This window comes from Leptonotus elevatus, chromosome 5 (genome assembly GCF_054856555.1).
Source record: "Leptonotus elevatus isolate MCC_2025b chromosome 5, RoL_Lele_1.0, whole genome shotgun sequence".
NCBI lineage: Eukaryota > Metazoa > Chordata > Actinopteri > Syngnathiformes > Syngnathidae > Leptonotus > Leptonotus elevatus.
The window spans coordinates 13,132,861-13,145,000 of NC_141243.1; the positions used below are offsets into that span (position 1 = coordinate 13,132,861).

The following is a 12,140-nucleotide window of genomic DNA, read 5'->3' on the forward strand; positions in this document are numbered from 1 at the left end:
TGGATCCAATTATGACCCCAAATAGTCTATGTGCCCTGTGATTGGCTGGTGACCAATCCAGGGTGGAACCCTCTCGCCCAAAGTCAGGTAGAGTGATCTCCAGTTCACCCGTGACCCCATAATGAGGACACGCTCTATAGAAAATGGATGACTTTAATGTAGACATTGCTACTTTGTTCACATAAATTGACAGGAGCCAGGCAGTGTGTGCTTTCCAAATATTAGCACAGACACTGGATGACGGTGATTGTCTATTTATGAAGTCCACCAGCAGAGACGAGGACAAAAATCAATTTGACATGTGCAAGAAAGAAAAAAAGAAGACACTATAGTGACGATCGGGATCAAGCGATCATTTATCCAAAATGATGAATCAATAGGACAAGCATCATAAGGGGGTATGTAAACTGGTGTAAGCATCTCAAGCAGAGATTGGCTGCCGTTATCTGACTTGGCACAAGATAAACGGCCTTGACGGTGATCACTTTCTGTCAGAGATAAACGCTGGATCTTTATTATCCTAAAGCCTTGGAGGGGTCCTTGGAAGTTCTTGTTCATCTTATTTACATTATTTGCAAAAATATAGATTTTCTATATTTAATTTATTTGTAAAATTATTTAAGATTTTATCCAAAATTACTTAATTTGCCTATTATGTATTGTGAAAAAGTAAAAATATTGCAAAAATGACATCAAAATATTAAATCATTTAAAAAAAAAATCCAATCACACAAGCCATGTGCGATCTGATTCCAAGCCCTCACATCCCCAAAAGGATGTTTTACAACTGCTGTTATCATTGCATCAGTGTAGATCATATCACCTGGCTGCTTAAGTATTCCATAGGCTGTCAGTCATAGCCTATATCATGCTGTCCTTAGCTGCCCCTGTCCCTTTCTGATCATAACCACAACATTAGTTACACCAATGTCATTCAATGACAGTATAAATCGTTTCTGCATGGTTGTAGAAGACCATGTGTCCCAACGAACATTCGGACACCCCCCCCCCCCCCCCCCCACCACCATTGCGTATTGCGTACTGATAATTCAGGTGTCCTCTGGGGTATGCTGTTTGTTAATTGTTATGTACACTGTTTCTGTTTCCCAAAATTTTACAACCATGCACCCACTTCATTCTGCACTTATTGAATTCCTTACCCGTACACACTCTTAAAAAAACTAGTGACATTAACTGTTATATTGGATTTTATTACATTGTACCTAATGATGTGACCAGCCAGCGAGTCATGATAATTAGTACACATGCCTTTAAGACATTTTCGTTCTATATCCAATAACCATGGTCAGTAAGCTTTTCAAATCCTATTAGAATGAGCTGTTTTCTCAATGCAGTCGCATACTATTTGGACGCTCTTGAGAGTACATAAAAGGGACAAGAACATTTATTTTCTTTATGTTCTGACATTGATCCTTACAGAGTGTTCTCAAGTGTCAACAGTAAGAGCTTGTTTATGGGTCTGACCTCACCCGAAATGCTCTCAATTGTGCTGAAAAAGTGGCCTCGACAAAAAAAGCGGGACATGCTTTTCTTTGTGCTCCTATGTATGCGTGCATGCGTCTGTCCTCCAAACGTTCATTTTTACACTTTGACCGGTAATTATACTCCTTTATCAGCGGCGCTTTGTCTCGCCTCGGGAATGTTTGCTTGCCCGAACAAATGAGGCGGCCGCCTGACGTGCTGTTTGTATCTCCCGACAGCTACATCGCCAACCAGAGCAGCTTCTCGTCCATCAACGACAAAGACCTGCACTACTACAAGAACCTCAGGAACTTGTGAGTCTATCGGAACGGCTTCCTGGAAGTCACTAATATGCTGAGAATATCATAATGCATGTTATAAACCATGGGGTGGGTGATTGGTTAGTTTATCTTGCCTTTTGCCCAAAATCACCAAAGATAGGCTCTATCTCATTCGCGACCCGAGTGGCATAAGCAGTACGCAATGGAGAGATTCAAGGGTTAACCTCCATAGGTTGTCGTTTTGTACAGGAAAACTTTTTTTCTGCTCCTGTACGCAATCACAAACAAATACGTATTGATAAGTGAAGGCTGTAATCAATAAAAGCATCTGATATGACTCACATTTCAATCCAGATCGGATTCCTAACATCCATCCATCTAGCCATCTGTCCATCCATCCATCCATTTGATTTAAAAATCCAAGCAAGCAGCAATTGGTTCATCCAGTACCAACTAAAACCAGTCACAGGTTCAGTCCAAAAAAAAGTAAAAAAAAAAAAAATAGTAAATGGCTTGTCTTATAGCACAGTTAAAGAGGAAGTCAACCTTAAAAACAAATTTTAACAATAATATGTTATATGCAACTCCACTAGTCTAAATACAGGATTTTGGTTAATATTACATTAGTGGAATATGAGTTAAGCAGTTTTTATCCATATCAGAAGGAGGCCATTTTGCCACTTGCTGTCGAGTGAAGATGACATCACAGTTGCGCAGGGCTCAGGTAACAACCAATCACAGCTCAGCTTCAGAAAACAGGTGAGCTGTGATTGGCCCTGAGCAATTGAGATGTCATCTTCAGTCGACAGCAAGTGGCAAAATGGCCGCCCCCTCAGATGGATAAAAATAGCTGGATTTGGCTGCTTAACTCATATTCCACAAATGTAATATTTATCGGAATGTCATGTTTAGACTAGTGAGGTCACATAAAACTTCTTATTCTCAAAAATGTTTGAGGTTGACTTCCCCTTTACGTGTGCGATTGAGTGATTGGCTGGTCACCAGATCTGGAGGGTAAAAGAACAGACACTGATTGGACAGCCTAAGTGGGCGTGTCCCTTCAAGGAAAACAGGACCTTTAATTTGTGTCACAACACATCATAGCATGGAAATGATGATAAAGTAATCACATTTACATTTATTAATAACATTTTTAAATTTGATTTGTTACTTTTGTTCTGAAGTGGTAAACGTGTTTGTTGTGTGTGTCAGAACGGTGACCAACAGCAGGCTGACGTACGTCTCCAAGCTGGCCTTTCAGAACAACATCAAGTTGCAATATCTGTAAGTACAAACAATCGTTTTTTTAATCATTTCAATGATTTTCTTTTACATTTTCTATTTGGATTATATATCAGATTTCAATGCGAGCAGCCTGCAAAAATGAGGATGTAAACATGACAGTTTGATGCAGCTACCATTTTCACAAGTTAAGAGTCGAGGGTGCGAATTGCTAGGCTAAAAGCGCGGCTTGCTAACATACAGGCTAGCACAGTCTTAGAGCTTAGCAAGGTACATTAACCTACTGTTGCTCGTAATATCGGTTTCACACTAAATATTCGCACTGAAAAAGCAACGAAGTAACGACCCGTTGAGCAGCTGCAACTTGCTGTCATTGTGGCTCAGCTGAGCCCATTTGAACTATTTTGCTAACCAAAACAGCAGCACCTACAGCGGTACTGTAAACAGTCTCAACTCCAAATCTCCCTTTAAGTATCAGGGGAAAAAAATGTTGCTAATTTTAATGATCTCAGTAGAAGAGTGAACTGCTGAGCCCATCTGTTGCTAACCAAACAACATCGCCTACTAAATGCATGTAAACAGTCTCTCCGATGTATATTAGTATAGAGTCCTGCAGCATACTATGAATACATTTCCTCTTACCTTCAATGGAGATGGTCTCTTTTTAAATGACAAAAAAAATATTATTTTTAATTACTCTCACTACTTTCAATAAGACTCATTATGGATTTTTTTTGGGTGACAATTCAAATGTTGTCACCATTTGATTGGCAGGAATCTGAAAGATAACAACTTGTCATCGCTGTCCTGGACCATATTCCGACACCTCAACATCTCTTACATGTGAGTAGATTCATGGCGAGACATTACAGGTAAAATGATACACTGTCATCTGATGTGTTATGCAATATAATTATGCTCTTAGACGAGAAAGTGAATGCGAGTATGTCCTTGTTTAACCTGCACAGAAAAACAGCTACTTTCGAGTCTCGCTTTGCTTCTCGCTGTCCTTGACTGTCTGCATTAAGCATGCAGTGTGTTTGTGCGTGTGCGTGTGTAGGATCCTGACAGGAAACCCACTGCACTGTTCCTGTGAGAACATGTGGATCAAACTGTGGCTGGGAGAGGAGGCGGACACCCAGGAACTGCGCTGCATCGAGGACGGTGGAGGACGAAGCCTGCTGTCCAGACTCAGACTCGCCAACTGTGGTGAGGACACGCCACAAACACACTAATGAGACAGTTACACTCCGGACCTGTAGGTGGCAGTAAGTGCTCGGCTTAGCAAGTCTTTTTTCAACACAGCTGATGCTAACTAACTAAGAGGTATATTATAATTTATTTAAAGTGGAAGTGGATTTTCAAAATAAATAAAAAGGGCTAGGCAGAGTATTGCTGCATTTAAAATTTTCTGCACGGCCGTTTGTTGCTGTTGTTTTGGTTAGCAACAGGGTAAAAAAAAAAAAAAAAGACTCATCAGATTTTTATTTCCTGATGGGAATGTGAAGCATCTATTTGAGGTGGTGTGGTTTATTGTCTTAATTGGATGACACATGGTATCTGAGTGACGAACACCATTTGAGGATATGTGCTCAAATTTATCTATAATTGATCAATTATAATAGAGTGCGTCAACATTTTGGATTTGGATTAATGCCCTGCAAAGAGGCAATGTCTAGCATCCCCTGAAAGAATGTGTTATCTCTGCAATGAGAAATTGTTAAACCCTAAAAATAAAACACCTACAACATTTGGATGAACAATGATAAAACACAAAAAAAGGGGCCCGCAGCGAAACACGCTATTTACAAAAACAAGCCCACAAGCTCTCCTTGTATGCCTATCATGCTGGAGTATATAAACGTCTGGATTTAATTGACACAATGTTTCTTTGCCTCCTTTATAACAACACTATGAATTTTTCATGAATCGCTCTATTTTAGACACTGTTCATAAACAGGGTCCCATTACAATTTGGCTCGGTCAGACCCGCCAACGTAATTCTACTTCTGATTGGTTTGCATTTCAAACAATTGGCAAAATAATGGAAATGAAAATAGTTACGAAATGTTGACTAACAATAATAGAATATGAAGGCGTCTCATTTTAAATGTCAGGCAAGTAAAAAATGTGTTAATTACTCTGACTAAACAAACAAAACAACAAAAATCATTTTACAGTAACTTTGTAAGTAAAGTAAAGTAAAGTAAAGTTGTACTTCAGTGAGATTCTTTGAGTGTCTTTTTCATAAAGATTTTGATGAAATACTAAATTACATAAATACATAACATTTTATTACTTTATTAATAAACTACTGTGTACTTTTAAATAAAGAAACATAACCATGAAAATATTAAATAGGCTATGCTAAAATCACCCCTTCCCCCAAAATAAAACGAAAAGAAAATTATGTGTGAATGCTGATATATATGTATATATATATATATAAACAAAATGGAAAGAAAATTGATTCACCCACAGGGTGTCCAATCTACGGCATGGGGGCCATTTGCGGCCCACCATCCATTTTTCAGCAGTACGCGGCTTATACTAAAAATCTAAAAATGACATTTGACACGGACAGCAAGACTAATTAAAAGATGCAAATGAAATATTTACAACTTAAAGAGATACTTGACTAATTGAGCCACTTTCAGCAGCAAAAAGTTAATATTTTGTCCAGAATGAATTTGGTAACTTCATTATTTTTCATGTAAAATTATTACCTTAATTTTTTTTTTTCACTTGCTGTCGACTGAAGATGACATCACCTGTGCTAAGGAAGTTAATAATGACCAATCATGGCTCACCTGTTTTCTGGGTTAGTCAGCAAACTGAGCCATTAACTTTATACTAGTTCTGTTAAGTTATATGAATGTTATACTGCTGAAAATGTCTCAATGAGTCAAGTATCCCTTTAAATAGTAAGACAATTTCTCTTCAAAACATTGTGGTGAATAAAGATAATTAAATTGTAGAATTGGTTCTGAATGTGGCAAAAGGCTTCGGCTGCTGTTCAGTGCAGGGGTGGAACTAGTCTAGTGGGAAACAGGGCCTTTGACCACCCTAAAATCTTGAAAATCCTAAACTATTTGCCTTATAACCTTTAACAAACCACTTTTATGTAGCATTTTATAGAATTAATTAGAAAACATAAACAATATCTATTTCTTGCTTGATTATTTTAGCGTGTTTATTAAATTAAAATCAAAGAATTTCAATGTGGTTGTTCTTCTCAGTATTATTATTATTATTATTATTATTATTATTATTATCATTACTATTTAGGTGTTTGCCAGTCTATCATAGGGCACGTATAGCGACAAACCATTCTCATTCACTAATCCTGAAAGGAAATCAGACGACTCCAGAATCAGCGATCTCTAAAATTTACCACCCAGTTAAAAAAAATATTGTGATTTTGTCCCTGTAAGAGACTTTTAATGGCGGAATGAGCAACATGGTCAGTGACTGCTCGGAGCAGTCGGGACCCAGAGAACACAAACGATGCCTGCAGGAAGCTAACGGTGCCGTTGATAATTCCAATTGATCGGCTCCCCCCTCCCTCTGTCCATTAGCGGAGTTTATTTTTGGCATTAAGGGGAAGCCCGCCTCTCCTCCCTTTGGCGGACTGACACATGAGGAGGCGGGCACGGTCCGGTCGGAGCCCCAAGGCTGTCAGGGTTACGCGGAGGACTTGAAAAGGTCCAGATGGACGGTTAGCCTTTGCTTCGTCAGGGTTTTTTTTTTTTGTCCGTTTGCGTGTCAGCCTGTCCACTTGTCAGTGTCAGAGCGCCGACCGTGCCCTCAGGCCTGCACTGATCTCACACATATGTCTCACTCTGTTTGGTGCTGCAGATCCACTATAGAACACACAAGCCAAGACCATCCGTCCATTTTCTATAGTGTCTGTTCTCATTATGTACAGTAATAGTTAAAATTATTTAATTAATATTTATTAAAAAAAAAAAATACAAAATTAGGAGGAACCTGCAAACTCCACACAGGAAGGCTAAAGTCAAGATTAGAACCCGAACCTCAAAACTGGGAAGCAGGAATGCTAACCACTAGCCGCTGTGCTATACTATGTGGCTATTTTATTTGATTTTTCTACATTTCTTAGTAATAATCTTTGTTTCAAACTAAAAGGGCTCCACCATAGAATATGCCTCCCCTCGGCATGGGACGATTTGGGGTTGGTTGCTTGCAGGGTTGAGTTAACGAGGCGCATCTTTGAAGATAATTGCCTCCAATTAACTCTTTTTTTCTCCTGCTAACACAGATGCCTTTTTGCTCTGTTTATTAATGTTCATTGTCAAACAAAAAAACTATAAAAATAAAAAGAAGAAGGTGCCAGTGGGTACTAGTTACACCCAGGACAACATTAGTAGTCCATTGGTCTTTCTACTTTTAAAAATAGAGCGGTGATGGGACACTATGAGGAAGAATGTTAACATGTATTTATTTATTTAAACTTAACATGATACTCATTTCTTCTGTGCTAAATATTTTATATTTTGTTAAAAAATACATTACATTGTGTTGAATGGTGAAAAATGCTGTTTTTATTTACCCATATATATATACATAAAAAAAAAGAGGTCATTTTAGAGTTGCAATTATTTTAATACCGTGCCCATGCCTAGCCTCCTCCTATCTGCATTTGAGTACACAAACTGGTTTCCAACTTAGTAGTTAGTCGTCCATGAGGTTTAGACAGACAACATTTTCCCTGTGCGCTTATATGCTGTGTACAAAGACAAATCACACATGTTGGCAGTAAACAGCAGAACAAAGCCACTAAGGAGACCAGATGGCTTCAGTGTCCACAGAGCCCGTTCGTACTTTTGGTGAATTTCCTGCCGTCTGAATTCTAAGAGCGCTTGGGTTGAATACGAGTAAATTAAACCAGCGGGGTGTGAATGCCGTAACAACACGCTTTTTACGGCAACGTTGGAATTTAATAAAAGGGGGGGGGGGATGAAAATGAAAGAACAAGGTATGATGATTAATGGGGATATTATTAAAGCGGATGTTTAATTTAAATTTAATTAAACTCTCTTTTAAGAGTAATGACATTAAGTCAAAGCATATGGGTGCTCTCAAACGGAAGGTCTCCTGACCTTTAAACATGTTAACTTATTTATAAAGACTAATTGGGTTCAATGAGGCAAGTTGACAATGAAATGAACAATAATGTGCTGAAAACAGTCCGTTAAATATTCGCTACTGTAATATGAAATTCCTCACAGTCCCCTAAATATATCAAATACAGGTTCTGGCGTGTCTCCTGCTTAAATGAAATAAACCCCTCCCTTTTTCCATCAGTGTTAACTTCACAGCCCATTTAAACTTTGTTGCACACCAAAACAGCAGCACCCACCAAAGCACAGAAATGGTCTCTCCAATGAATGCGTAAGCAAGTTACATCATAAATAATGGCAAGCTAGTGTCTTTAACAGCAATTGGGACAATTTCCATGTTATTTATTACACTAAATCCTCTCTAAGAGTCCTTTTTAAAATGTTTGTTTTAAACTTTAACTTGACATCACTTGTTATTTCACCTGTAACATTGATATTAGTCACAAAAATAGACGCCATCTTCCACCTGCAGATGAGTACAAAAACAGACACTATTTTCTGAACTCTTAATCATTTTAAAGAAAGACATATATATATATTCAGTATAAATACATATTTTCCTGTGACTTTCCAGATGTTTACGTGCATGCTGCAGGTGGGCTGTAACCGAGCCGAAACGGAGACACAACAAAAAACATTTGCTAGCTGAGCCGCTATGCTAATTAGCCCTCCCTTCCTTCTGATGGGCTCTCAAAGCAGGGATTACAATCACCAAATGTCACGGCTGGTTTCACCCCAAAAAGCCGAGCGTGGAAATAATTTCCCAACAGAATCCTCCCGTGTTCTTCCAGCTACAATCGGCCCCATGTTGAGGCGTATAGACACTTTAATTGGACAAAGGGCGTTTTTTTCTTTTTCGGATGGCTGTTAAGTTATGTGCTTCTAACATGGCGGCTGGCACCGGCTGAAGCGATTGTCTTTTAGTGTCTCTGGCGGTGATTGAACGGATTGCCGTGGTGATAAGTGGGTTGCCGTGGTGACAGGCCGACGGACAAAAGGACTTGATAAGAAATCCGTCCGGTTTAATGTGCACTTGCTGTCAACGCCTCGCCGTCTCTTCTTCCTTGACCGGCTTCGGGCCTGTGAGGACTGTCTCTTCGTTTTTATGTGGTCCTAAATAACTAATGCACAAGGCGGACATAACTTTCATTACCTGATTAGGATCTCGACATTGACAAGCAGCTCGGTTATAGGATTTTTACAACGGCATGCTTTATATGGCACTGATCAAAATACTTTAACATTTAGCGAATAATTATGACTGCAGTAGAATTATAGTGCTGTAAATGCAAGACTTGTTATGAAAAAGATTGATGACATTTTCAAACCACCGAGTACACGTTTTGCAGTTGTTGCGCCGCTATTTGAGCGCTTATTGACACAATGATTGCAGATACGGAGAGTCCACATCAGGCGCTTTAATTTGATGTGCGACTTGATGGGATTTGGATTTGCAAACGTTTGCTCGTGACTGAAGATCCGATAAAAAAAGAAAAGTTCATTATTTATTATTTGTCTTTACCCTTGTCAGGACCTTAAACTTCAAACAAAGACAATCTCATAAATGACAAGGGGGACATATTGTTCCTTGTTTAGACTTTTACAGGTCAAAAGTCACCTGTTTTTGTTGTTGTCGGGTCTTTTCAGATGAGTTGAATTCGTCACGCACACATCACCTTCTGGTTAGCCTTGTTCACGCACACACACACATTCACACAAACGGAACCGTGGCCAATCGGTGCATTAGCAGCCTGCTTGCTGGAGACATGCGGTGCTAATGAGTGTGTAACTTGCTTCTCTGTGTTTGTGTGTGTGTGGATTCGAGTGCTCACACGGATTCAAGGCGAGTTTGAATCTGTCCTTTGACTCCCTGCGCGCGCGTGTGCGTGTTCGTGTAAAGTGTATCAATGAGAGCTGTCGTTTCATTCCATCACTAATTCCCTTCTCCTCTATCTCCTCTTCCTCAGAGCTTCCCATGGCAACGCTGACGCGGTCCAAAGTGACCGTCATGGAGGGTGAGAACATGCAGCTGTCATGCGCCACCTCCGGAGTGCCCTCGCCCGAACTCATCTGGAACATGGCGCTGGTCACGAACTACGAGGTCCGTACACACGCGACGTGACGCCACCTCTCATACATTGGCATACACGCACTGTACTGGAGCGCAATAACGCATCATTGCCTGGAGTCATCGTCAGTAAATCAAACTGATGGTTTCTGGGTGAGGAAATTAATGGTGCTATTGTGAGAATAATTGTTAATGACTTTTCAGAGGATTAAATGTGCACTTTGTAGCACATTAGCTCGTCTGATAGACTGATAATATTAGCATTTGGGGTGTTGTCTGAGCGTAATTGAAGGCGACTTAATATTGAAGAGGCATGTGACGGAATTAAGCGAGGGCAAATCATGATGATGATTAGGGACATTGGAATTAATTAATAAGTTTCAGTGTTAAAGCGTGCCACAATTATATATTTGATTTACTGTAATGGCATTTTAATCACTTTTCTCAAAAGATAAAGAATATCTATCTACCAACCTACCTACAATAAGAAAAACATGCAAATGTTTTTTAGTGGTTATTTCATGTTTTTAGTTGTTATAGTGGACACCAGGATAATATGGCTGCGTTGTAAACCTATCATTTGCAACATTTGTAACATGAACATCATGCAAATCAACTTGTGATTGGTTACGTAAGATCCAATCAAGAACTTGTTGGCATCATCAAAATGATGCCTTTTATTTATTTATATTTACGGTCTGAAGGGGTTATAATTATCTGTCATTGTTTTTTGGGGAAATTTGATGTTTATGTATCAAAAGTACAAGTGACATCAGTACTTGGTATCGGTGACTGCTCACAAGTTGATTACTCGTACTGGTGTCGGACTGCAAAAAAAAGCAATGAGAAAGGAATGAAAAAGAAAAAGAAAAAAGGCAATTTAGAGCATCCACTTGTGCTAAAACCCGTTCACGCTTCATCCCGTGCGCAGATCTTGACATCGGGTCAGAGCTCCGTGCTGCGTTTGTCCAACTTGTCATCGTTGGACCATAACAGTAAAATCAGCTGCACCGCAGAGAACATCGTCGGCGAGAAAGAGTCCTCGCTGCTATTGGACATACTATGTACGTTTGGCCCCTTTTTTTTGTGTGCAAAAATCCAATTAGATGAAAGTCTTTCATGCAGAGCCGGACAAGACATACCTTCTTTGCTTTTCATGCTTCACTAGTGTTAACTTTCTTTTTGTGTCCGCTGCTGCTAATCTCCTCAGTTCCTCCGAATATCACCAAGCTGAGTGACGCCATCTCAGACCACCACTGGTGCATTCCCTTTAGTGTCGCAGGTAAGATGTGGCTTTTTTCTCTTTTGTTTTTAGAATATTATGACTCTAAATTATTGTTTTTCAGACAATAAAACTGCCATTTTATGGATCAAAAGTAATAGTAACAAAGAGAGAAGTAAAATTTGACAAAAATGCATTTGTAGTTTTACAAGGAATACAGACGTACTTTTCGAGAGAAATAAGTAATCATTTTAAAAGAAAAGCTTTGTAAGGTGGTATTTTTGAAATGATGTAATGTTTTTATTCTCATGTAATCACGTCCCCATTATTTTTCTCTCCTAATATTATGACTTTTGTCTCGTACAATTTCCACTTCCTTCTTGCAAATATAAACATGTAAAGGCAATGAAAAGCAGATTTATTTACAGTATATAGCACATTTCATACAATACCTACAACAATCACAATAGTCCACGACATTCAGCAACAAAACAGAGAAACCAAAAGTAGCTTACAAAAAGAAGAACATACTTTAAAGTTTATACACATTTACAGATTTAAAAACATTTACACTGGGGGCTGACTTCACTTCTGTTTGAAGGTAATTCTATGTGTGTGCAGCATAACAGCAAAATGCTGCTTCATCATGTTTACTTTGAACTCTGGGCTCCACTAATCGAACCCAGTATGCAGATCTCAGA

At 39.1% G+C, this 12,140-nt stretch overlaps 1 protein-coding gene across 3 annotated transcripts in view; it reads left to right on the forward strand.

Annotated features, from left to right (window-relative positions):
- The window catches only part of ntrk2a (neurotrophic tyrosine kinase, receptor, type 2a), a 72,318-nt gene that overhangs the window by 1,006 nt on the left and 59,172 nt on the right, over positions 1-12,140 (forward strand). For all 3 annotated transcript variants that reach the window (XM_086076129.1, XM_086076127.1, XM_086076128.1), the window contains exons 2-8: positions 1,722-1,796; positions 2,976-3,047; positions 3,780-3,848; positions 4,066-4,214; positions 10,117-10,250; positions 11,149-11,281; positions 11,428-11,499. In XM_086076129.1, the coding sequence (XP_085932255.1) occupies positions 1,722-1,796; positions 2,976-3,047; positions 3,780-3,848; positions 4,066-4,214; positions 10,117-10,250; positions 11,149-11,281; positions 11,428-11,499 (704 nt within the window). The remainder of the gene's footprint in view (positions 1-1,721; positions 1,797-2,975; positions 3,048-3,779; positions 3,849-4,065; positions 4,215-10,116; positions 10,251-11,148; positions 11,282-11,427; positions 11,500-12,140) is intronic.